Here is a 27,800-nt window from a genome sequence, read left to right on the forward strand (position 1 = left end):
CAGGATGAGGATGGGCACACTACCATGACTGCCACTGTGCCCATGCATAAATACTAAATTTAGTTTACAAGGCGCTCTGAATTGTCTTTAAGGCATCTTTTCTTTGGTATATTCAAGTACTAAGGTGGGAGCAAAGAGGCAGTAATCCCTAATAGCTCACCACTAAATATGTCAGTTTTTTGAGGGCTATTTTTTCCCCATCTCTTCCTTCCTGCAAGGGAAGATTGATAGAAATGAGCAATTGAATCCCTTAAAGTGAAATAGTATTTAAAACTTTTATTTCTGTTCTGTAAAACATAAATAGGAAATTTAAAAGGCAGCAAGAAAAACATATGTCATAACTTCAGTAAGGTTTGTGGTATATCCTCTATTTTTTTTTGAGTAACACAATTTTGATTCCAAAATAAATGGCTTCAGTTCTCAGAATTATTCAGTTTCAGAAACAGCCTTAGAAATTAGCAAGTGCTTGCTTTCTATACCCTTATTTGAACATAGAATTATTTTACAGCATCTGGGATCATGCTTTGTGGCATACTCATACATTGCTTTACCCACTACTGAAAAGCAGCATGTCTTACTGAGCTGAAACAGCACCTGGCTCATTGTATTCAAGGCACTACACAGCATTTAGAACAGGTTAAGTATCCAACTGAAACTGCGAGAAGCATTTTGCTCAACAGAACACAGCTAACTGGAGTTTGGCCACAGCATTTGGATTAACACCTCTGTCTTGCAGGCAAGATTGCCCACAGAATTTCCTCATTATTCACTTACACTACTTGTAAGCCTTCATCCCTATTTAAAAGTAAACCAGGCCTTCCAGGATGGTGTCAAGAAGCAGAATACATTAAGAATGGATTTGCTTGCAGTGAGACACATTTACAAAATCTTGTTATTTTAAGATGTTGCAGGAAACGTGTGATGCTTTCTGAACAGAAATGTAATTTTCTTTCTTGGAATTTCTGCCTACAGAAAAAGATGTTTATATCTCAGGAAGGAAATGTGTTAATGCCACCATTGTTAGAAAATCCAAACAGAAAGATGCTACAGCCTTTAAATGCCATTATCAGTGCCATGCTGCTTAAACCTAATAACTCTTGGTTAGTACTGTAGCCTGTGGGTTGCCAGACCACTGGGAGTAAGCTCAGCTTTAAACTTCTGAAGAATTTTTCCCTATTTCATCTCTATAGAGTATATGACAAATATGTTAGAGAGGGGTATCAGCATGATGTCACAGTTTAAGAGACTCTTGCCAGAAGAATGTATGAAAACATGGTGGAATGAAGGGCAAGTCAGCAGGATAACCCTCCCCACCTTAATTTTTATTAGTCAGTCTTGACAATTATCTGCATTGGGAAATATAGGAGAATACAGCCAAGTGTTTCTCTAATGCAAAGCTGTAAATTTACGAAGAACAGACAAAGTCTTGCTTGTCAGAAGGCAGCAGAAATCAAACAGTACATGGTTCCTTTGCTCTCAGTTCCAAAGACAGCACTTGGCCAATTGCAAATACAGCCATACAGCACACAGCTGCTAAATAAAAAGGAGAGGAGCTGATTTCTGGGCTCTGAGGACAGCTCCTTTCCACACAGCAAAACTACTCTTTCCCTGTTGAAATGCTGCATCCATGTCCAAACCATCTCACTGAATCATGCCCAGGCATAAAAGGAAAAGGTAATTAGGGTGTGTGGCACCAGCAAACACTATGGTTTGCTGTGGGCCAGCATTCAACCCCATACCCCAAACCTTTTGTATTTGTAAGTGGAAACATACCCCACTAAGTCTTTTCCCTAAGACAAAATTCCCCTTTGACAGGGAATTTTGTGTTGCAAACCCTTTTTACTTTCTTCATTTCTATCTTCTTCTCACTTGGAAAGATTCAAGGAGATTTTAAAAAGGCACTGAACAAATTTACCTGTATCTATTAAATGTGACAGGCAAGCTCCAGTTCAGTTAAGTGCTGACTGCAAAGCTGTAAGCTTGCATTAACCAGGGGAAGGGCCAGTTATACTGCCCATTCTCAGAGTCTAAATGTACTTTGGCTCTAAGTAGCCTAGATTTCTGTTTTTGAACATCTAGTTGCAGTCAGAGCCAGCTGAAACCACTTATTTTATTAAATTACTACAGAATTTACTGACTTTCATGGCTCAAACTCTTTCCAGGATTATATATGATCTAACTTCATGGGGAATTTCAGTTTCAGCTCCTTTAATTTCCTAAAATTTACTTTCAATGAAAGCCAGCTCACCTACCTCATCCAGCCTCAATAGAATAATATGTATTTTCAAGATGGAAAACCAAAATTGTACATTAAGCATGAGAATTACTCCAGGAGGAATTCTGTATAAATTCTCATATCCAATCCATGCAGCTTTCAAAGAAAGCCAAACTGCAACAAATTCCAGCCCCAAACTGCATCCTTATTGCTCAGAGCAAGATAAGGGATCCCAGAATCCTCTAAAAACATACAGATTTCCAGCCTCTGTTAAAAGGAGGACTGTCTGCACAATCTTTAGTCATTATCTACTAAATAGATGTCTCCATATATTTTAGAAAATATGCTTTCTCCCATTGGATCCATCATCATATCACACATTCAAGGGAAAAGCTTATGAGATTTTATTGAGTACCTGATATAAACGTTACTGAAAATTAAAGTGGCAGGAAATCAACAGAAGAAGCTTTTCTTTTTATTTCACTTAGTCCTGCACCACCCATTTATTTTCCCAGCTGTTTCAATTAACTGCAGACTTTGCTAAAGCAGACTGCCCATCGTGTTTCCTGTTTCAGTCAATTCTCATAATGAACTAATTCTTCTGTAGAGACACTACTTTGTTATTCTGTACACTTGGGATTTGCTAACAGCAGAACACAAGAGAACAGGTGTGAAAAAAACATAAAAATGTTCTTTAATGTCTTCGTTCAAAAGAAGCTCCCTGAAGCCTGAAAAATTAACAAGCAGATAGCTAAGACCACTTCAGAAAGGTCACCTCAAGAGCAGTGGTACAGAAAGAAGGAATGGACAACAGACTAAAAATCCCTTGTTCAATACTTCTCTAAGTGGAGACACCTGACTGCAGAATGTCACTGTATATGCACTGGTGAGCTGTGAAAAGAGATTTTCTAGAAAGGGCACATACCTCTCAACTGCCCTTAAAAACCTGGATATTGCTACTCTCAGGTAACACTGCAAAGCCACAGGGTTTTGTTGAACAAAACCAGAGTAAGATGAAGAAGGCACAATTCTCTAAATTCCGAGAACTGCAGTTGAACTGACAGCACAAGTCTGTGCTTTCTCAGTCCATCTGCAGCTCTATGAATGGTAATTGCCATTCCAGTTCTGAGAACTTTGCTTTGTGCATGCATTAACCTCATGTGAATAAATAATCATACTCAGGAACATGACTAATGAACTGCAATTTTTAAACCAATGTACTCCTGAGCACAATATATCACAGAAGATAAAGAACTAAATCTGCTTTAGAACAACAGTGCAATGAGGGAAGCTTTGGCTTTTCTTCTTGAGCTTACTTTCTAAACCTAACCTGTCAAAATACAAACTTACTGAGATTTAAGATTCCTGATGTTGCTCTGCTTCAAAGGAATGTAGTTAAGCCAGCTGAGCCATGAATGTGCAATCACTTCATCATAAAATGCAAGGTTTCAGGTGTTTACATGATAGCATTTACCCATGAACACAATTTTGAATTGTAAGAATTTTTCAAGGTAGCATTGTTTTTCACATATATTAAATACACTGACATCAGGGTTAAGTGGCTGTGGCTGAACTTCACGATTTCCTCTTTCTTAAAATCAATGCTTTCCTCTGGCCAGGAGGTAATTAGCTTTTGGGCTGGGTGGCTGGGTATATTTTCACATGTTGCTGACTCAGGACATTTGCTCTGTTGCTGTTCCTAATACTGATGTTAATTACTTTTTACAGTACAGAGATCCCACTACCTCAGTTGTAATAAGATAATGTTGGGATGTATTCCCATTTTCAGTAGACAAAATGTAACAGGATCTCAAAGCAAAAGTAAATATCAGAGACTAGAAGAGCCTTTAGACAATTTTTAAATAAGGTTCTTAAATAATACCTTTAATGACCCTAGTAATTTGTAATATAGTAATTGAATATTACAGACTAGCATACAATAACATTAACAGCATTGAAATTGCTACAGATTGACAGATTTTTATATAAAATCAAAATATGGCATCTGAAGTTATTCTGTAGGGATGATTCAGCTTTTACTGGCTTTAGAAGAAGTTAACTAAAAGAGGAGATTATCATACCAGCAGAAAATTAGGGTAATAAAGAATGTTGTTCAGATTTTAGAATTGCTGTTGTATTCTAGCTTTTGTTCAGAGCAGTTAACCATAAACTAGAAATGTGAAATTGAAGCTTTAAAAAAAGAACCAACAAAACAGAAAATACAGAGCTGAAATTAAACACAGATCATAAAGTTTTGTTTCTACTTTCTAACAATATGAGAACTCTTCAGCTATGTCCTGGATCTGAGGGAATCAGCGTGCTCATTAAACTTCTGAAAGAGGATGGGAATTAAAAAAAGGTGGTAAAACTGATGAATTAGAATGTTTTTTGTGTTAGGTCTAGATAGGATGCTGAGACCCTTCAGAAAAATCTAATAAAACTGGAAAATTAGCCAACATTGTCAAATGTTACCTAATCCATATTGGAAGTGATCAGTGGAGGTCCTTGGGAAACTGACAAATTGCCAATGAAACGTGACAGTGCAGCAAAAAGCCTCCATTTGATGTCAGTCTGGTCCGTTCAGTTGCACACGTGTTCAGGGGACAGCTTTGGGCCCCTCTCCACAGAAACACTGACTCAGGGAAAGGCTCAAACGCCTCCTGCCACTAAGCCTTCATCAGGCTGAGGTGAAGGCCTGCCTCAGCTCTCAGTCTCAAAATCTCCATATCAAGAATGGAACACAGGGACTCTCTACAGAGAAATGTACAGAATGACCACTATCAGGCAATCCAAACTTACATCGACTTCATCTCCTGAAACACAGAAAATACTCTGAGCAAAACAGCTGTGATCACATAGCCTTTCTCAAATTTGCCATCTATGCACAACTTCTAGCATCAATATATTTCAGTGTGTTTCACTGTATTCAAATCTCTTCAGTGAATTATTTTTTTGAGTATTTGAAATATTTCACAGCTCACATTACTGTGAGCTAACACAATACCTGGATACACAGATTTTCTATATTCTGTTGCTGGGTGACTCCTAAGTTTATATGATAGCTCTCAATGGCTTTTCATTGTCTTTTTAAAAAATGAGTTTACATGTGTCTTCCTTAAGCTGCAGAGATTTATGGAAATCATTTTGAATGGATATTGAAAGAGAAATGTCCAGCCTGAATTGATGCATAAACTCTGAGAATCTGAAAAACTGTTTGCAGAGTTACAGTGGCTTTAATAAATACATCCATGTTGACACACACCCATAAATATACATCCCTTCAGTTTCACTGCATGCAGGGTTCCTTCATAGCACTGCCTGAAGTCCTTAAGGAAAAGTAATTTGCTTTTCTGAAGGAAATTCGGAAACTAAGTCCATAACTGCCCTGAGGAAAATGCAGTAGCTGTCTCTCAGCAAACTTTATGCAAGTTTTCTCTTAAATAAGTGCCATTAGAAGTCCTCACTCAGCACTTCTTTTACAAATAATTCTTAAAAAGTAAAACTGCCCCTATGGCACAATGATTTCTAGACTGTTTTTTCTGCTTTTCTTTCCTCCCCCACATTCAATATATAAGCAAGATAAATTGCTACAGAACCTGCAGCTCCTTCTACAGCACTAGAGAGCAGTAGATTTAACAGCAAAGCCAAAAGAAGTCTCAAAATGTGTGATCCCCAATTTATCTTCTGTTCCCATCCCAGCCCCAATGAAGACATAGTGAGTCTGCCAACCCTGGGAGTAATGCAATAACTCTTGGTACAAAAACTTGTAAACTAACAAGAACACTGAGAAATGTGACTCTTCACAGCCTCAATGGTCTTTTATGAACAATAAAGATCTTAATAACAAGCTGTGCAAATAATAAAGTCTCTTATGTTTGTGATTTATGAGAGACCAGCAAATCACAGGAGGTCCAGAAAGGTTTCTGGTGCTTTGATGAGCGGGCTGGCAGTTCTGCCCCTTCCCCATGGACAAGAACAGAACCATATTTTCAAACAGGCTTGAGCATATTTCTGCCAAAGCACTGATGGGAAGTAGGGGGGTTATTTGTGCTCAGGTTTTGCATTTCAGACAGGAACACACTGCTCTGCCTGGACTGAACTAATTAAGGGCTAATTGACTGTCTAGCACCTATAAAGAGATAATTCACCCACGCCATCTCCCACTGGAAACTGCAATGACTATAGGCATAGAAAGGATTGTTTATTTAGTGGTCAGCATAAGACACACATAAGTATTTGTTAGTAAGAGCAGAAAGAGGGCAGATGAGGATATGGATGTTTCTAATGGATGATTAAATCTGGGTAGCTTGATCTCCCTTCATGCTGTGGATGTTGTGTGCTGCAGTCACGCCTCTCGCTGCCAGCCTGCACTGGGATGATAATCACTCACTATGAAAACTCATTAGCTCCACAGCAATGAGCCCTCCACTGCTGAAGCTTGGTGCTGTTCTTAGTACCATGGCAATGATCTCTAACTGGATGTCCCAAACTCTCCCTTCTCTGGTAGGACTAAATACCACCAGAATAACCACTTCAGATACTCTAGTAAGTAGCTGTTATATGTTGCAAGCTATCTTAATGCTGAATTTGTATTTAGGGGCCAGCAAAAGTGTTAGTTTGTTGCCTCTTTGTAAATCTCTTTTTTAGTTACTAATCTTTTTTCATCTCTTAATGCATGCTACTTTTTGGGCATCATAAAACTGCACATTGGTGAGCATGTTGTGGTCTTACTATGAAAGGGAAGGTTTCAAAATAGTATCCTTAAATATGTAAGAACAAATGCCTTCATCTTGAGCATGAAATGCTAAAAAGAGTACAGCAATGTCTTTGCACTTGTCTAGACTGTTCTTCCTATCTTTACTGCTCCAGAAAAATGCATTTTGTTGTTTAGAATATTAGATCTGGCAGTAGCTTTCTTTTTGAAAATTGGATAATGTTACCTAGTAACTATTCACTATAATATAAAAAGGGTCGGATTCCTTCCTATTTTTCTTTATTGAAATACAGTTAAACAAAAAAATAGCTGTTAGAAACAAGACAAAATTGGTACTAGGAGGTTAGATACCAGAATTTTTGAAAGGCTGCTAATGGGAATAATACAAATGACAGAAATATCACTTTATATCATTGATGCTCATATACAGCAGCCTCAGTTAATAAAAACCTCCAGGAAAGCTGTGAATAGCTATGAACTCATGAGAACCCTAAAAAGTCAAGTAACTTTTTACTTTAGAGGGAACACTATCCTGGTATTCATAAATTAAATTAGAACATAATTTTCCTAAATGTTTAGTAAAACACTCTTGTCTATGTCTCTTTTTGTGTAACTGCAATCAGATGTTTATATAATAGTAGGTTATGTAAAATATAAATATAACTATTTGTATAGCAGTTCACAATTCTCAAAACTCAGAATTTTGTAACTAACAATTATGCATTTACTAACCAAAATGGAATAATTGAATATATGCATGCAGGAAAAATATTACTGCAGAAAATCACTGTATTTAGTCTATAATATTAATACTTCAAAATTAAATATGTTTGAGAAAATTTCTGTTATCTTTTAGAGCAGCAAGCTGAGAATACAAAGAAAGCTCTATTTTCCTTAAATGTAATTTCATTTCACTGAGTCACAATATATACTGCTAGTTCTTGTGGCTGTATAAGTAGAAGTTCCCTATCACATTTACATCCAAGTTTAAAGTTACCACTGTGTAACTATAAGAGGTACATTAGTTATTATGAGATATATATATTGATACATACATGCATATATATATACACACACACAAATATATATTTGTACTGATTTGTTCAGATTCCAAGTAGCACAAAACTGTCATGTTCCCCTTGGCTACAACAGGGCACTGCTGATAGAAATGCCTTTGAAATATTAAGAATGCCTTTAAGAATGCTCTTTTCACTCCCTGAGTTGAGCTATATGCATATTTTTTGTTTTGATAAGGGTAGCAAGAGTGCCAGTAGAGCTGGGAAAGTGGTGATAAAAACTTGATTATCTGAGCTTGGCAACATCTGCCAAATAAAAAGAAAACATGAACTACAATCATGTAGGGTTCTTTTTACACAGAACCAAGCCCCACAAATCTGGTACCTTTCTTAAAACCGTAGATGTTGGCTGAAAGAATTTATGCCCCAAGTGCTCAGTAATACCAGAGTCATCACTGACTGATTTTTGGCTGCATCCAGAGTTCCCCACCTGCAGCTTCTCCAGTGAACTCTGCAGTATGAGCACTTCTCCAGAATTTCTCTCCCAGCACATACACAGCTCGTAAATTGTGTATATTGTACAATGTAAAAAAAGGACAAAACCTTCCAATTTCCTGCCTTCAGCTGGAAGAATTGTACAAGGATGTGGGGTCAGGTAAAGGGCCTCCTCTTTTGAGCCCTGTTACAGTACTAGGGTTGAAATTGCAAGACAAACCAGAAAATACTGTTTAAGCAAGCATCCTAAGTAAGGTACTATCCTTTCACTGTTCACCATAGTAACAACAGAGGTAGCTGTAACAGTTCTATTAGAATATATGAAAGTGCAAGTGAAAAAATAAATCTTTTAGAAGTGAACCAAGTCATTAATAGAGCAGCCTGCCATGGCAGTGGTTAATATTGGACTTTATAGGGACTCCTCTGTTTTCCCCAGAATTTCAAGAACTAGTAAAAGTTACTATTGTTGTTTTCTCTTGTTATTTCTTTTCTTTCTTGTTTACTAAGGCCTGTCAGCAGTAAGCCTGCATTTGAAAAGTTGATGCAGTAGCTTCTGTAAGGTTTTGATGACTTTTAGGTCTTTTTTGCATAGCAGTTGCTGCTTGAAGGGATTAAATGTCAAACTAAAACAATGACAGAAAAATAAAGCGAAGTGCACCTTTGCACACAGTTGCAAGTTTTTGTTTGCCATCACTCATACTACCCATCCTAATTAATGAAGGAACCCTAATTTCCAAAGAGAGGGAAGAACAGAAAAAGATCATAGGACTGTAGCCAAAATTGTAGATGGCTACTGCCTCTTCAATTACTTCTTCAGAGGAGTCAGTCCACAGAGATATTGGCACCTCTTCAGAGATAAGGAATTCTGCAACTCCTGCACTAAGCTGCCAGGAAAGCATCAGTATCAAAGCTTCCCAGTTTAAATAATCACTTTCTCTGCTGGCACTGAGTACAATTGTATAATATAAATAGCAACTGATTCCAACTGTGTCCAGACCAAAATTACTTCAATGATATCCATTAGCATCTGTACCATGAAATTCATCACTCAGTACAATATTAGGAAAGAATAAAGCACAATATTAACTGTAATTTACAGTTTAAAAAGAAAGTTCAAAAAACGTTTCTTGTAGCTATTAAGTTCCATCACCTGAATGCTTTCAATCATCTCATTATATTGTTTTCTGTCATTCCTACACTATTTCTGTACATCCCATTAAAGAAATACTGAATCCCACACAAACATTAAATGCAGTCCAGTGTTACCCTCCTCTGCAAACAAATGTAAATTTTTTTTTTGCCTTTCTTTCTCAGTCATGGTTGCTGTAAAAATGAACAGGTTAGGAATTCCCAGTTTTCTGCTGTCCCAGTGAAGGACATGAAATGTCTTAATCACCCAGTGGCTTGCTTGCCATGAGCCCCATTCCCCTGGCCCAACCAGACACTTTTCCATCCCACCCTGAGCAAGCCCCCGTTCCCTTGGCTAAATGCAGTGGGAGCCTGGGGAGCAGTTCCTGTGAGGTGCAGCTTCAAGAGCAAACCTGTCCCCCACCTCCAAAGTGCTGCTGAGCCAATTCCCACCCGTGAGTCACACACACACTGTGCTCTCCCCAGGCTCATAGGTTTGTTCTTTCCTGTCTTTGTTGTTTCCATTAGCCTAAAGCAAAAGTCATCCAGGCTGAAAGGACATGTTTGTTCTCTGCTGATGAAAAACTCTAATGTCCCTTTGCAGAGAATTAAATCCCCTGGTTTGTGCTGAATCACAAGCATAGTACCATTCTCATCCACCCTGGAAACTGTGTGTGCTAAACTCCTCTAGAGAACTGCTACAAAGGTGTGAGATATGGCAAAACTGGGAAACTACCCAGCTAATTAGTGAAGATTAATAATTGTTGGCTAGTAGGAACCTCATTGCAGACATGTACTGCAAAAATAAAAATATCCTGCTGCAGTGTTTTTTTCAAACAATAAAAAATCAGTTCAGTTCCTTTGATTGTTATTATTTTGTTGTTACAGACTCAGATTAGCCCCAAGGAAGGGTGGCAAGTTTATAGTTCAGCCCAGGATCCTGATGGCCGTTGCATTTGCACTGTTGTTGCACCTGAACAAAACCTATGTTCGAGAGATGCCAAAAGCAGGCAGCTCAGACAACTACTAGAGAAGGTAAGTCTTCCCAAAAAATTCCTCCTCTTGGTCATTAAACTTCCCATGGAAAACTACTGCTTTCCTTCTCAGTTAATCCATCATGAGCTAATGAAGAGTTACCTGATAAAAATTGCTATTCAGGGTATATCCCCTATCTGTGTTCTCATCTCTGATTATTATCTATTTTCCTTACATCACACCTTTCCCAACCCAAGTTTCATCTCCTCTCTTAGTCACTCCTCCCAAATTCTTTTTTACATACAACAGGACAGATTTTTCTGTGTAAAATCAGTTACAAATCCCACTTCAAGCTAGCTCAGGGATTTAAACTACAGCTTCTGCTTTGATCATGTGAGCCTGCTGAAGGTCATTTCTCATCTCTTATCAAAAAATAATGAGAGAGACACCACAGCATCTTGAAAGCAAACTGCAGAGCATAAACAGTTCTAATTTTTTCATTGTTTCTTTTTCTCAAGTTTATTTATTCATTTTCTGATGGTGCAAATTTTCCCCAACAGCCCAATTCTTAATTCCAGTATTATCCACTATTGCACATATGGTGAAACCAATTAAGTCTTGTTTTGCATCAACAGAAAAAAAAGTTACAACTGTGAAAAACACTCTGCATTTCCTGTATAAGTAATCAAGATTATAGTTACTGTATGACAGCCAGTGGTGCAGAACCTGAGGCCCAAGAGTGTTTGAACAGCAGCAAAAACCAACATAAAATGTAGACTTTAAAATACATTTTTAGTGCACAGTTTTTAGTATTTTTCTAGCTATAAAAAAACATTTCCAGTGTTAATGTAGCACCAGATCCCCATAGATTTTTGCTCTTTGTGCTTCCATGAGCTTCAGAAGGGACAAAGTTTCAAGCTGACAGAGCCCATAACATGAGATGCATGGAGAGGACATTGATGGACCAGCAGAGAAAAAAGGAGCTGCCTCCCCTCATGGTGTCTGTTTACTGAAGAAAGGAGCACTCCAGTCTTTGCTCCAGCATATTCCCCAAATACTCAAATATTACTAAAAAATATCCTTTGTTTTGAGGTTGGGGCTGGAGGGGTGTGGTAAGATCACAACATAGTTTTTGAGCTGCCACAGAAATGAACCTAAATCATCAGCCTCTCAAAGCTATTTTCTTATGATTAGGACTGTGGCAATCATGGATATGTAATGTTGTATTACTACTTCCTGAGTCCATACAGTCCTTTAATTAGAGCCTTTATGTGGATGTGTCTTCTGCTAAATGGAAATTCCCAAAGTTCCTCCAGCACCCAAAGGTGCTTTATTTGCCTGCTTTCAACAATTAGATAGCAAAAAAAAAAAAGCCTCTGCATTTTACATTACAAATCCTTTCTCAGAACTATTAGTAGCAACTGTACAATAACTAATGTATACTATTTTTAAGAGTAGTTTCTAAATCCATACATTCTGTAGATCATAAGTTAGCTCCAAACATGGATATCCCTTGAAATAGAGCATATTCTTGCAGACCACAGGAGTACTGCTGGGTTTGTCATTCCTTAGGAAGGTACAAAATGTTTTGTTTGAGCCAAAACTTCAATAAGGTGCCTAATACATTTACAGCAGTCTAATTTTCTCATGTTTTAGAAAAACAAAACACTTGCTGAAATAGAATAGCTGCACTTGGAAAATGTGTTCTTTTTATGGCTGGCAAAAGCATTGCAGAAACTTTTAAAAGTATGTGTAATTTACTCTGGATGACAGTTACCGTTGCATCACTGTGGTAAAAGTCCTCACTATAGCTACAAAGTCACTTGATCTACAAAAGTAACCTAAACATTCACTACTTTTCATCTGGAAAAAAAAAATTGTAGTTTTCTACCACTGAGAAAATTGGATAAAATTTCTAATTTTACATTTACTTACGAAATTATGAGAAAAACCTCTCTGGTGATTGACACAGCCCTGCTTATCTCTGGGTGGTCTTCTGAATGCCTTATATTGAATGATTCTATAAATGCCTACTAACAAGTAAAGTCATGCTCCTCCTACTGACCAAAATCTCCAAATTTCAGTCCTGTCCCTCCCAAAGTGCCTGGAAGGAAATATATGCTATATGAGCACCTTCTGAACCAGTCACATCTGCTACAGGTCTCAAAGTAGACTCTATTGCCTGACAGACTTTCCTGAGCCCAATGAAAATTATGCTTAAGGGATCTCTCTCTCTCTTTACCTCTAAGTAGTCCAAAAAATTTTTGGCTTCAAGGCCTTGCCCTGTTCCCCACTATTTGTCCCATCATGCAGTTACAGAATGTAGAGCTGTACTGTGGTAGAATGACTCACAACTAATTGACAGAAGTGCATTTCATTGCCTGACATTTAACCAGGGAAAAAAGCAAAGCAACAAAGGTGCATTTAGAAAGTGTTCTTCTTTAACAGGTTCAGAACATGTCCCAGTCTATTGAAGTTTTAAATCTACGGACTCAGAGGGATTTCCAGTATGTTTTAAAAATGGAGACACAAATGAAGGGGCTGAAGGCCAAGTTCCGGCAGATTGAAGACGATCGGAAGACGTTAATGACAAAGCACTTCCAGGTAGCTCCAGTTTTTACAGTAACTCCCAAACCTGCTGGAAACAATGTGCTAAGTGACAATGCATGGACTGCTAAGGTCTCAGCTGGAAATGCTCCTACAAGGGTGCCATTTAAAAGAAAAGCATAATAAATCTTCCTTTATGATGATAATCTTTTGCTCTGTTCAATTTAATTGTAATAGGGAGGAATTATTAAGTCAATAGAGAAATGTCACTATAAACAGATTCCTGTTCTTTCTGTATCAATGTGAATGCCATGCTGAGAAATTTATATTCTTTTGAGCTCCAGTGCTAAAGGGGGAGATCCAGTGGAATTAATAGCAAACAAGTAGAGTTCTGTGCTCATAGTGTTCCATGACATTTACTGCAGTTGAAAGGAAGAAAGGCTATAATAAATCAGTTTATTGTAATTTTTATCCAGTACAATTAAGATCTAATGTCGTGTCTGAAGGTCTGCTGTTTTGAATTTGGGATGGGGAGGAGGGCAATCACTCCCAGTCACATTTGTGTGATTAAAAAAAAAGACTTCCACTGAATTTTAATGACAACAAAAAACACAAGCCAATCCTTTTGTGAGGAAGTAGGGTTGCAGATATTACAAGTAATATTGTGTATTCTGAAAAAGCTACCCGAAGTACTATTCAGGAGAAAAATATTTCAATAGCATATTTAAATTCTTAAAATAAATTAATCTTTCAAGACTGTGAGAGCACAAAATAGGTGCTAGAAAATACATTCTGAGGATTACATTATGTTAAGTAAATATATATTTTTTGAAGTGTTTCTGAAAGTTCACATAAAATTAACGTAATTTTCCAATTGGTGCTAGAGTTAGATACCTAAATAATTACATAGCCAAGAGGTCCAGGGTTTTTTTTTTCAGAGCCACTGAACATTGAGTGGGTATTAATAACATCAGGAATTAAGTACACTAATGATCTAACTACCAAACTTCATAAATTATATCATTGTTCTTAGTTTAGAGCTGTTTGAGCACATTCTCCCAGGTTTTTAGTTAATAGAAAACATCTTCACCTTTTTTCCCTTTTATCCCTTATTGCTACAATAACACATTTGCATAATTCCATTATATATTCTTTATTCTTATTTCAGTTTTACTAGGGGAAAAAATACCAAAATTTGAATGTCTGATACACAGTATCAGAGGTCAGCACTCCAGTGCTCTAACCTTTTAAATATTCAATATTTCTATTGGAGTCATTTATCTTCATTTGACACTTTGCCAGGAGTATTAAACAGAGTTCCAGGCAATCCACTTACAAAATCACTTTTAAAGTCAAAATAATGCAATATGTTGTTCTGAAATTTGGTCTACTCAAATTCCAGTGCTTTATCTTTCCTGAGACAAAGAAATCGTGTTGGATATAATAAAACCTTTCATATCAACAGCCACAAAGTGCCAGAACACATCTACCAACTATCTGTGCTGCAATAGAAATTAGTTCTGGTACTGCTCATCACAGGAACAAGCTCTGGAGTGTCAGCAGAAGCCATTTTTTTAAATCTATTTATCATGAAAATACGAGAATCAACTTATGTGATTTACTGAAGTGGGATATTCTAAATCTGTGTTTTCATGCTGACCAGAACCAAGGAGCACAAATTTGGTCCAGATCACACTCAGTCTAAACTTTACTTTGTGCCAGGTAGGAGGTACCTGATTGCCACAAAAAGTTACAGCAAGTTTGCTCAAATATCATCTGGGATAAATCCTGCCAGGAATATATTACCTTCACTAATTCAAAAATATTTTCTCTTCCTGAGTTGGCCATTCACTGTCCCACAGAACTGAAGCCTAAGTTCATAATTTCAAAATTAAGTAACAAAACCTATGTTTTCTGGAGCTATTTTTTCTTTGTCACAAAGCCTACTACCCTTGTCATCAAGGAAAAAAATACTATTCATTTTAACAGGCATAAAGTGGGTTTAGGTTAAAATTTTATTAAAAATCTCCTGCTTACTACCATTAAGTCTGAGGTGTCTTGAGACTTTCACAGTAGACGAATAGATTTGTAACTAAAATAATCATTTTCAAGTTGTTTTAATAATCAGGCATAAATACTACAGTAAAGGAAATTAGGGGATTGAACTCCTTTAAACATCTCTAATGCACATATGATTGCCTTTAACAGGAGTTGAAAGAAAAGATGGATGAGCTTCTGCCACTGATCCCAGTTCTGGAACAATACAAAACTGATGCCAAGTTGATCACACAGTTCAAGGAGGAAATTAGGAATCTGTCTACTGTGCTCACTGGGATTCAGGAAGAAATTGGTGCTTATGACTATGAGGAACTACACCAGCGTGTAGTCAATTTAGAAACCAGGCTTCGTGACTGCATGAAAAAGCTCAGTAAGTTAACAAGTTCATGGCAAATTTGTCTTGGCTGTGCATTTTTAGTTGTCTCTCTTTAGAAAGATTAAGGTTTGGAGGGAGGGAGGATTTGTTTGTTTCTTTGATGAAAGACCGCATTATATTCTGATCTGTGCTACCCTAAAAAAAGACAAGAGTAACAACCTAAGGTCAGTTATTCTAAGTACATGACATAATGTAATGCCTTACTGTATACAAAAGGAATTAGATGAAAAATCATAACAGATGGCAAATTCAAAATCTGAGTTTTAAACCACTTGGAAAGTTCCAAATATTCTTTCAAAAAAGCTCAGACAGACACTGCTACTAGAAACATCTTTGGGCTGTCAGTGTGAAAAAAACAGTGAAAAGTAGAATGGAATCAGTTTTGAGATGTCCATATCATAACCCTGGCACCTTGCTGTGTCACCTGAGAGGCCACTCTGACTGCAATGTCTTTAGCCTGTAATATTACTATTAAGGAGATCTCCCATTCTGCAATTAGTGTTACAATCTAACCAAACTTCTCATCTAACTTAAAGAGACCAAAGCATGATTTCTGCAGGATGTACAGCAGCAATCCACTGCTACTGCTACACCAGGTTTACCTCAGGCCACCTCCACCTTGGCTGCTCCCTTGCTGCCTGTAGGAGTCAAACGAGCATTTTTGAAAATCAGCACTAGCTCAGTATCAGCTAGTGAAACTAAGGGCCTGAAGGATCAATATCAAGTGTCAGCCTCAACTTCCATCAGGGATAGGTAACTTGCTTTACAAACACAATGCAGTATTCCCTCTTCCCAGACTATCCATGCATTTGGAGATTTCTGAATGGATCACTAGTGCAACCTGGATAACTACAGCAAACAATCCAGCCCCTTTATGAAAAATAAACACTTCACAATTTACTTAACACTAAACATGAATAAACTCGAAATTCCAAGGTTTAGGCCTAGTAAAAGTAAACATCCCACTATCAAGTGTGGGATGTTTACTTTTAAATGCTACCCAGGACATTAAATATCTTGTTAACTGGATAAGCAGAGCCTCCTTATTTTTGTGACGCAGTAGAATGAGAAAAATCTAGGTTAAGTTAGCTTCTTAAATAATTTATTTCTTTATTTTATTCTGGAAATAGCACAGTGGTGATGTGCTAAAATACATGAAAGACTTCTTCTAACAGAAATTTCTTATGATCCTATTTTCCCCTCAGTACATACACAAAATAGCACATTACTGCATTGACAGAAGGCAGTCAGGAGAAAACAGCTGTGTTGCAATACTGCAGCAAGCAAGAAAATTCCTGTGAATAAACAGTATTTTCTGATAGCGAGTGTTCCAGTAAGTTATTAGATACCAAAAATCATCAGTTTAACAAGTATCTTGTTTGGCTTTGCTTTTACAACATCTTGTAAGAACAGTTAGTGAAGCAATGAGTGTGAGATATATTTTTTACAATGGAATTATTAGGTGTATTGACATCCTATCTATCCTGAATTCCTGCAACACATTCTAATCTCTTGATGCATCTAATGAAAAAAAAAACATTAAAATTATGTACATTAGCAGTAGAGATAAAGGTTTTGTATAAAATAAATTATTAAGCATACCCATTAACAAAAGGGAGTGGACCTTCTCAAGATGTAACACAGAATCATTCATCCTTATTGGCATTATTCCCTGGCCTTAGATGCTTAAATGACTTTTATGGTCCCCTACTAATGGACTGGCTGTGTTTCTGGCCTATCCCTGTGTGGCTTTTGAAGCACAAGCAGCCTCAGTTTGGCTTCCTGCAACTGCTGAGAGCTGGGGCTGTGTGCTTAGATCAGAGAGCAGGAAGGGAAAGCAGCTTTCATGCCAGCACTGCTTTGTGGCCACACTGGCCATGCTGGAGATGACCCAGCTGTGCCTGTCCATGCCAGCCTGATAGCCAGAAGCCAATGGCCCCAGCGTGCCACAGGATCTGGCTTGAATCTTCACAGATTTTGTTGCATTCCACAATACAATTTTCTAATCAGTGTATGCAATAGCTACTCTCTATTCTTCTCCCCAGCAGGTGTTTTTCAGCAGTATAATGCATTATTTATATTGTCCTGGCCACTTAAAAGGGTTCTTCCATCTGCACTGGCAACACTTTCAGAACTGATTGCAGTACACTAAGCAGTTATCTTACTCTCACTGAGGTTTAATGGTTACCACAACAGTTGTGATGACTGAATTTTTCTCCTTCTCTTGGAATAAGAGAAAATTCAAGATGAAGCTGCTGGGAAATTAGTTGACAAAACTTTTAAAGGGTGCATGCAGCTAACCACGTAGGAATAGATGCATGTGATTACACACACCCCAAATTCACATGTACTTATGCATGTATGGCTCCTTTGCTGATAGTCCTGTGAGTCATGGGTATTTATAAGAGAATGCAGGTTGCACAGGATGCTTGGAACCTTCCTATTCTTGTCATGACATGTTTATGAAGTTGGGATAAAACTTACATGGGGTAGCATTCATAGAAGCCAATACTCTGACATAGAGTAGATATATATTGGATTAAGGTCCAACTGCATCTGATTATAAGGTAGACTCTGAACAATACTTTACAGTAACATTTTTTGTTAAAAATTCAGAAGTAGAATATCCTATGTATCCAAAGTTCTGTTACATCAGTGGCAGAGGAGCTATTAGTGCAGGCATGAGACTATTGATTGCAGTGGCACTTGTACTTCCAAAGCATCCTTCCCTTTGGAATTTGAAGAACTTTACAAATATCATTTAGTATAAACGTGGACAATAGAGAAATAGATTCTTATTGCTATTTTGTAGATGAAGGAACAAGCAGCCCAAAAGTACAAATAGATTTCCCAAATATTACCCAGCAAGTCATGGCACTTCTGCAGCAAAATCCAGGGATTTCCTCTCAGCAAACTCTAATAACTATATTATAGTGCTTCCTGGATTCATATTATGCAGGAAAATATATATACATTCATTAAGAACTAATTCTTCATTCACTCATGTTATGACAAATTTAACCATAAGCAGAAAAGTGCAAGCAGTAAAACATTTGGAATGCATTTGTGCAAGTGCCAAAAAAAAAAAAACCTCACTTCATTTTCCTTGATTTATTACCTACCAAAAACAAAACAAAACAAAAACCATAATGATGCTTACGGACACTTCAAGAGAATGTTGTGGTTTTATTTCCTTTGCCTTCTACAAATGATCCATTCAGTTGCTCTATATGGCAGCTACCAATATTCAGTCACATCACAGAGAATGGGACTATCCACCCATTTTTAGCTATTCCAGAACAGCTCCTCTCCAGCTGCACTGTCACAGCCTCCTCCTGGTACTTGATTACTCTGGAGCTTTCCAGACACATTCTGCCTCATGTACTTTCACAGAACACAGGCTGTACAGAAGTGCATCTATTTTCTTTTCTAATGGTCACTTCATGCTCAGCTTCTTCCTTAATATAAACAAATACTGGGAATCATGGACAGACTTACAAGAGTCCACTGCACAGAATTGTTGCAGAAGAGGAATCAAGCCTGGAAACACCTGGATTCTGCATATGATATTTCCTGTACAGCTCAGTTTAGGATCTAAAAGGGCTCTATGATTGGGATTTTCCAACTACTACAATCAATTATGGCTGGAACTTGCTAATGTAGGGCAGCTGCTTCTTTCAAAGCCAAGGAAAAGAGACTGAGGGCTTCTAAAAATCCCACTGCTTTTCTGTGTATCCCCATTTGAACCTCTTAGGGAAAGAAGAAAAAGAAAACCTAGAAGTATCACACTTTTCTTAGAGTTACTGAACTTCTTCACAGGTGCTAGTATGGAGATATATTTGACCTAACTTTTTACTAGCATCTGGTCCTATCAGGGAATCAAACTGCTATAAACCAAAACTTTTGGTATGTTCCCTTCTGCCAGGGGAAAAAAAAAAAAAAGGCAGATCTATGGATCTAATCATCTGTTTAATGAGGAAGGAAAAGAAAATGGGACCTACTATAGAGCAGGAGGGAAAAAAGTCTCCATGCTTCTTACAAAGTGCTCTGTTCTGTTATGCCAAAAAGGGAAGCTTTGTCACTTTTTCAGTCAGCTGCCCCCCAGCTATACAGCAGCTCTCCTAGGAGTCTTCCTTTCTTGATCACTGCATGCTGTCTGGGAATAAGGATTTGATCAGAAATATACCCTGACTCAAACTGCTGATCATTTAACTGCTGAACTACGTCATCTCTTCACATTGAACAGCATCTCAATACATTTTGAAAGATTATTCTCTAAAAGCATCTAACTCCTGTGACAGGAGCACACAGCTCTATTCATATAGTTTTAACTAAATGAAGGCTGAAGAGGTTCATTAATTATTAACAATGTGTAACTAACTCTTAATCAGCAAGCTACACATTCAGGATAAATACAATACAACAGAGGAACCACTGTACTGACACTTAGGCATACAAATCTCTGAATTGCTCTCTAACCTCCAAAAGCTCCTCACACACAGAGCAGCACCCAAACAGCCCCAGAGCTGTGTGCACCCCCCACAGGGGCTGCAAACACCCCCTGCTTTTACCCCTGTCCCACTGCAGCTCCAGGGCCCGGAGCTTGCTGCGTGCCCATGCTGCTCCCACCATGGCCGGGCACTGCTGAGCCCAGCTGGAGTGTCCATGCACCTGCCCTGCCCGGGCCCTGACACAAAGGGTGCCTCAGGGAGCCCTCACATCTCTGCCAGCGGCTCTTCCATAGGTTTTCCCCATTCAGAAGCAAAACTTCATAACTCATTATGAGTCCACTTTTAGTTGCCTGGATTTCTTTTTTTATAGAAGAAACAGCGCTTCAGATTGCAAATTCTTTTTATTCTTTCCACTAATTGCAATACTGTGTTGTAAAGGCACCAATTACTATTACTATACCTTATAACTGATGCATTCACTGTGTTTTAATTATCCTAGAAACTACAAGTTCAGTATTAGTTTTCTGGTAACTCATTCCAAATTAAGTATTCAAAATTCAAACTCAAACCTTCAGAAGAGTTATCTCATGCCCATTTCTGAGACTATTTACCAACAGACCACCTAAAAATAAAAGCCTTCACCTTGATAGTTTATAGTCTCTACCTTTCAAGCTAATAGCAGTTTATGCTGCAGAAACAATGCTAGCAGCCTACCTACTTAAAAATCCAGAATAAAAAGTTATGTCCTATCATAACCAAGTATTAAAAACCCTATAAGATTCTTTAAAATGGGAAATTCCAAAAATATCTTCAAAATACTGCAACCTAAATAGATTGAGATATGTCTCTTAACAATGTCTCTTAATTGACCCAGAAAATAGACACAGCCTACCCTGCTCATTGAGGTCTCAGCATGCATTCAGTTATCTTCATTTCTGATATGTCCAACTTCCCTGGCTGTGAGCAAAAACTACCCAAGCAGCCTCTGAGTTTTCACCACAGCATTAACCCCATTCTAAGTGACCCAAATAGGCTGGCATGATACATTCCTTTCCAGTTACAGACTGTAAAATTCAGGCTTGATGTGACCCTCTCTTTGGAGCCAAATAAATTCCATCTCAACACCAGATACCGTTTGTTTCTACATTTCCTAGATAGATATGGTTATCAGTATAGCACAACCATGTAGCACAGAGAAGCACTTACTTTTAAATTTTAAAAATTGTTTCACTTATTTTTACATTCTTTACTTTAAAAATGTGCTATTCAGCCTAATTGCATGCACACCACTGTGTGATATTACATCTTGGTAAACACATGAATTCCTCCAGAAGCTTGTTACTAAGAGGTATCTTATTAAGGTCCCCTAAAATACAGATTTTGAGTTGTTAGGAAGGTCAGCATCTGAGATGGTATCGACTTTCATTATTTCCTCCCAGGCAGCCAGATAGATTAGAAGCCAACCAATACAGCCAAGCTTGCTAAATAATTCTCATACTCACTTTCTTCAGGCAGCCTCCAGTAAAGAAAGAGCCACGTGTGTGTAAGCAGGGGGCAGTCGGGCACAAGCTTAGAGTACAGCAGTGTTGTGTGTACAAGCTCATTTGTCTGTCTGCCTTTCACCACCTTGTTACCCTGGCCAATGGAAAACTGAAACATCCATCAATCCCAGCTTTGTGCTCAACTTTCTGAGGGCAAAAGGCAGGGGAGGGATTATGTCTTGATTTCAATTATTATTAAATGTTCTTCACTTCAGCTCAGAAGATATTTTACTGGTTGTATTTTAGCTTATGCCCAAAGACCATAACTGTACTTGGATGTAAGATGTAAATACAAAATGTAAATTACAAAGATGTAAATACAAAAATACATACTAATAAAATTTTACGTGCATATTTTTGCACATTTATATTACTTTTCAATATGGTAAAGTTCCCCCTGTGAAGGTGACAATCAATCTTCAACATAAGCCTGAATCCCCTGGAGCCACTGTGTAGTTTGGAGCATTTGGTCTTGTGCTCTAACTGACATCAAGGAGAGTTGTGCATTAATGCATTTGTTTTTTTGATTTCAGCATGTGGCAAATTGATGAAAATTACAGGCCCCATTACAGTGAAGATATCTGGAACCCGATTTGGAGCCTGGATGACGGATCCACTGGCATCAGAGAAGAATAACCGAGTATGTTAAGGCACTATCTTTGTGTCCTGGAGTCTTACTAGCTTTGTTTTAGTCTTTTAAAAGATATTTTCCCCTAGGACGTTACATTCCTAAGCACGTTTTTCTACTTCAGTCATTTTCACACTCAAACATATCCAGAGAAAAAGCAACAGTATTTTTGGAAAAATATCCAAATACAAAAGTTATCTAAGCACTTTTCTGCCATTTACTTCAACTTTTTCAGGGTTGACAATCATCTATCAGAACTGACAACCCAATTTTTTTTGTATTTCCTAACATATTTAATTGCACTTAGGTCTTTTAAAAACCAGAGTAATCTAAAACAAACATCAACATTTTAACCCAAGAGCAGGACCCATAATACAGCACAGTTAAAATTTGCAGGATTCAGCCCCATATAGGCTCTGGTCAGATCATTTGCTCTATCATATCCAAGTTATGTTATTGTTTTGTTATTTGGATCTCCAATAGGATCTCAAATTGGCTACAGTTTTGAGAAGATGCTCTCTTCATCAAAGAGCTTTGGAAGTCAAAACTCTAGGTTTCCTTTGTGTGAAACTCACAAGATTAATTTTTTGAATACTGAAAAAAAACTGAAGGCAACAGAAAAGGCAACAGAAAAATGACAATAAATAAAGATTTGTGTTCAGTTCTCCCCTGCCCACTGTGTCCATGCATGTTTGCTCCTGAGCCCAGAAATCCCCATTACCTTTAGAGAGCATCAAACTCTGAGAAAATGAAAGGAGAAAAAGCAAATGATATGAAGGAATAAAATGGGGGAATGGAAGTTGTATAAAGAACATTTAAAAAAAGTAACAATTCTGTTTTAAGGGAGAAAAGGGCTTTGAAACTTTACTAGTTTCATTACTATTGTTTTTGTTTCCTTTACTAAGAAAATACTTTTTTTCTTTGAATAGAGAATCAGCTGAAAAAAATTTACCTACATTTATTCCTAAATATAAATTCAAGTTTATCTCACATGCCATTTCCCACCTCTCTCTTAGATTATTAGTGTCTAGAAATACCTTTAAGCAAGCACAATATAGCAGAAGCCCAAACACTGAATAACCCAGAATTAAATTTCTCTGAAAATGCAGACACTGTAGTTAGTAACAGTTGTTTTGAGAGTTGACCTGTACAGATAAGTTTGACTCAGAAATTCAAGAGTTCCTCCTGCTTTTGTAACAGGAACATTGCCAATATTGCACTTTCGTAGCCTGCTATACAGCTAAAACTTGTTTTCCTTCTTTTTCTGCAAGGTCTTTGTGTAATGGTTTTGGTTTGCCAATTTAAGATTTCCCCAATTTTAAGATTTCCTGGCCAATGCACCAAAGAGCGTGGCAGGTTTCAGTGCTGGCCAATCGCTCATGCACTCACTTCCTGCTGTGAGATAGGATTAGGAGAAAGGCAAAGCAGGCTCAAAACTTTAAAAGGGTAAAAAGAAAATGTTACCAACAGTAACTAAAAGGAAAAAAAAGTAGTAGGAATCAAAGCAAACCCTTCAGAACACTTCTCCTCACCCCACAACCTTTTCTTTCCCACTGACAATGTAAAGAAACAAAACCTAAAATTCCCAGTCAGTTTACCACCTCTAAAATAGTCTTTCTTCAGTTAGGGAGAGAAGTCCCTCTTGTTAATGTTATGGAGACTTCTCCGGAAGAGAAAAACACATTGACACCAAACCGTGACACTCCCCAATGCCATATCATGATCACCTACCACACACTATGTTTGAGACGGTCATTCCCAATCTTTGTTTCCTTTCCAGGTCTGGTACATGGATAGTTACACCAACAATAAAATCGTCCGTGAATACAAATCCATCGCAGACTTCGTCAGTGGGGCCGAATCAAGGACATACAACCTTCCATTCAAATGGGCAGGAACCAACCACGTTGTCTACAATGGCTCCCTCTATTTCAACAAGTACCAGAGCAACATCATCATCAAGTACAGCTTCGACACGGGGCGGGTGCTGGCGCAGCGTAGCCTGGAGTACGCTGGCTTCCACAATGTCTACCCTTACACCTGGGGTGGCTTCTCTGATATCGACCTGATGGCTGATGAAATTGGGCTGTGGGCTGTCTATGCCACCAATCAGAACGCAGGTAACATTGTCATCAGCCAGCTGAACCAGGATACGCTGGAGGTGCTGAAGAGCTGGAGCACGGGCTACCCAAAGAGGAGTGCTGGAGAATCCTTCATGATCTGTGGCACCTTGTATGTCACTAACTCACACTTAACAGGAGCCAAGGTCTACTACTCCTACTCCACAAAAACCTCCACTTATGAGTACACAGACATTCCTTTCCATAATCAGTATTTTCATATATCCATGCTTGACTACAATGCAAGAGATAGAGCTCTCTATGCCTGGAATAATGGACATCAAGTCCTGTTTAACGTCACCCTTTTCCACATCATTAAAACTGAGGATGACACATAATTTTATTTCCCTTACCCCTCCCTCCCTTCAAAGCAGTCTCATTTGTGATTAACTCTAAAAGCATCCATCTCTCTCAGTTCCTTTTAATTTACATTTCTTTCTTCATTAAACAAAAGCAACATTTTCTACTATGTAATGCATCTCAAATATGGCTGAATCTGTCAAAAATGACCTGTCAGAAGTAAAAAGCATCTTAGCTCATGATTTTGCAAGGTCTGTCAAGACCTTGTCTTGAAAAGCACTAAAGAGGATTTAAATGGCTAAAGACAGTTTTTAAAAGATTATGATCTGCCTTATTTTAGAGTCAGAGACTAATGGTGGCTTAAATGCATGAATGTCTTTTTTTACCTCATTTTTTGTTTTAATATATTGCTTAACTTCAGGAAATATTTCAGTAGTGTCGGACACATATTGCACATTGTATTTTTTTATTTATTCCGAAAAACAGATTTAGTAGGAATTTAATTTTCTTAGCCAAGGCATATGGTTCATTTTGCCATCATCCAATTTCAGATGTGGTGCTGTACAGTATGTTTTTAAATCTCTTGCAAACATTTTATCAACAGTATGTATTTCTACCATTGTAACCACCATTGTGCAATTGTATCTCTTCACTTATGTGAAAGTAAACTAAGTACTATTTTTTATAAAATATATTGAAGCTTAAGTGCAGTTCTGGCTATGAGTCAATTGAATGTGGTAAAAATCTGATAAAAGGTTGTTATTTCTGAGAAAGACCAATAGCTTCTCAGATGCATGATTTATATTCTCAGCTTTGCTTCCTAATCCCCTGTTCACCAGTGCTGCTTACTGGCATATTTGCAACTTTGAAGCTTCCTACCAGTTCCAGCTTTACAATTATTTGCTCTGCCCAGTTTTTATCTCCTGCTGCTGGCTTCTCTCAGTCTTTTTCTCCTACTTTCTTCCCTTCCACCATTTGACTGCCCTTGTTTATAGTTATCCCTGCTGTGAACTTTACAAGCCAGAAGCTGGAAGGAGCTGGTGCCCACCAGCTGAGAGTGGGAGTGCATCCTGTGTTTGTGCTGCTCTGGGGCACTGAGGAGCAGTGGTAAAAGCAAAGCTGCTCTCCATCTGCCTGTCTTCTTATTCATAATAGGAGAACATTTATCTGTTGACAAAACTCTTCTCTGGGATGACAGTAATCACAGAAAATACAGCAGGGAAGGTGCAAAGCCCAGATGATCAGTGTGCCCCTGGTGTTCACCAAAATTCTTGTTAGGGAACAACATCGAGGCCAAGCTCCTGCAAAAAGGTTTGGGGTAGAAATTGCTGGTAGTAGAATTGCTACACCCAAACTTCAAGAAACAAATATTTCTGAAAACTGGGGGTTGCTGTACTATCTCATTAGAAACTGGGGGGGCAGGGAAAGTTGTGCATAATTGAGAAAAAAGGAATGAGGTGCTATGTATCTCTTTTGGCAAAAGTAGAAAGAAATTAAGCACTAGCAATCAGATTTTTTTAATAGCTGGGCTCTAGCATAATGGTAAAAGACAGGTATCTGAAAAATTCTGTAAAGTCTGTGTTCCTCACACTATCTGAGCTTCTGTTTTTTATATCCTTTGAAATTGAAAAGCCAGATATTTTAATTGCTGGTTGTTCTAATGTACCAGCTGAGATCACCTAAAGTCTCATTAATGTTTTCATTCTTATAAACATATGTGTCTATATATGTTTACAAATATGCTTTATAATACAAGCCCACATGAAACTGAACAAATGGCCTTATTTTTCATACCAGTTGCAAAACAAAAAAATGCTAATAAGTTTTCAAAAACTGATAAAGGAGGCAAAAAACCTGAAAAGCAAACAACTAATTACATTACAACATGACCAGAGAAAAGTTACTTTCTTGCTCCCATCTCCCCTCTCCTGTCTAGGGAAATGGTAGCTATTATCCCATACAATCAGTTACACAGAATTTGGACAGACTCAGTTCAGCTGAATAGACAAATTAAATCACTTCCCTCCTGTAATCAACTTTCCTGTATTGACAATGAAACCTCCTCTATGACATGTGAAAGTGTATATGACTATTCATTAAAAAAGGTATTTTGTGTTATACAGGAATGTTTTATGAAAATGGAGTATGTTCAGAGTTTTATCAAAAGCCATAAAACAAATCTCAACCTTTCCCCAGTACAGAGTAATTTCAAGAAAATAGAAGTTTTTTTCAACCAGTATAGCATTTGTAAAAACATTAGTCATTAGATTGAGAAATTAAACTTCTTTCTACTCTATGATCATAAATTTGAAGAATAGTCACAATCCCTTTATCTAAAAACAATGACTACTTCCATATCTCTTTATAAGTATTTCACACTGTGTAATTAGCATACATACAGTAGTACAGGTTGATAACAGTTCTTAAAGTAAGATTAGTCTCACCTGATTTCAATACCATTTACAGGGTAATACACCTGTTAGTGAAAGAAAAGAAAAACACTACTACAGGGTGCTAGAGATGGATGGAAAAGAGAGTTTGGAAAAGCACCTTTGTAAGGTGGTTTGTCGAACCGAGATAAATCCTGCCCTTCTAAATTAGTAACAACAGGTTGCATTCCAATATTTAAACATGAAATCACAGCTTCCATACAATCAATGCAAAACATGGTGAGACATTATCAAGTAACACCGCTTTCTGCTAAGGAGGACTTGTTTTTTCTGTAAATGTGTTGATCCCCTGTCTTTTCAAAATTGGAAATTACAAATAATATTCCCATAAGGCTGAAACCACTATGCCTCAATAGAAGCAGATTTCTATTATAACTGTTACAAGCTTTGCCTTCATAATTGGGCAGCACAAGCAGAAAATCTTCATAATGCAGAAGCAACCTACAAGTTTTATAGGTGAAATACGCACTTTTTATTATGATAATGGGGTACCAGTAGTAGGTAAGGGGGAAAAAAAATTCCCTAAACATGAGGAATTTAATTGTAAAGTCTGTTTCAGTATCTTAATGACCTCCTGTTTCAAGGGATAAACATGTAAAAGGACCCTATCACTCCTTCACCCAAAACAGGATACCTAAATTCCACCAAGCTGTGCTGGCAGCAGAGAGCGATGCAGACAACCCCAAATCTACCCCAGGAACAAAAATCTGCCAATCCTCCAGGCATCCTGGCCTGAGGGAGCCTAGGGAAGGTGAACAATGCACACCACAAAGGCCATAGCACTCT

The 27,800-nt window shown here is 37.8% G+C and overlaps 1 protein-coding gene across 1 annotated transcript in view; it reads left to right on the forward strand.

Moving 5' to 3' along the window:
- The window catches only part of OLFM3 (olfactomedin 3), a 48,604-nt gene extending 21,920 nt beyond the window's left edge, over positions 1 to 26,684 (forward strand). The window contains exons 2-6 of the mRNA XM_036387977.2: positions 10,457 to 10,603; positions 12,992 to 13,147; positions 15,299 to 15,518; positions 22,050 to 22,156; positions 23,925 to 26,684. Of these exons, the coding sequence (XP_036243870.1) occupies positions 10,457 to 10,603; positions 12,992 to 13,147; positions 15,299 to 15,518; positions 22,050 to 22,156; positions 23,925 to 24,602 (1,308 nt within the window). The 3' untranslated portion in view covers positions 24,603 to 26,684. The remainder of the gene's footprint in view (positions 1 to 10,456; positions 10,604 to 12,991; positions 13,148 to 15,298; positions 15,519 to 22,049; positions 22,157 to 23,924) is intronic.
- The last annotated feature ends 1,116 nt before the right edge of the window (positions 26,685 to 27,800 follow it).

The sequence above is a fragment of the Molothrus ater genome, chromosome 9 (assembly GCF_012460135.2).
Source record: "Molothrus ater isolate BHLD 08-10-18 breed brown headed cowbird chromosome 9, BPBGC_Mater_1.1, whole genome shotgun sequence".
Classification (NCBI taxonomy): Eukaryota; Metazoa; Chordata; class Aves; order Passeriformes; family Icteridae; genus Molothrus; species Molothrus ater.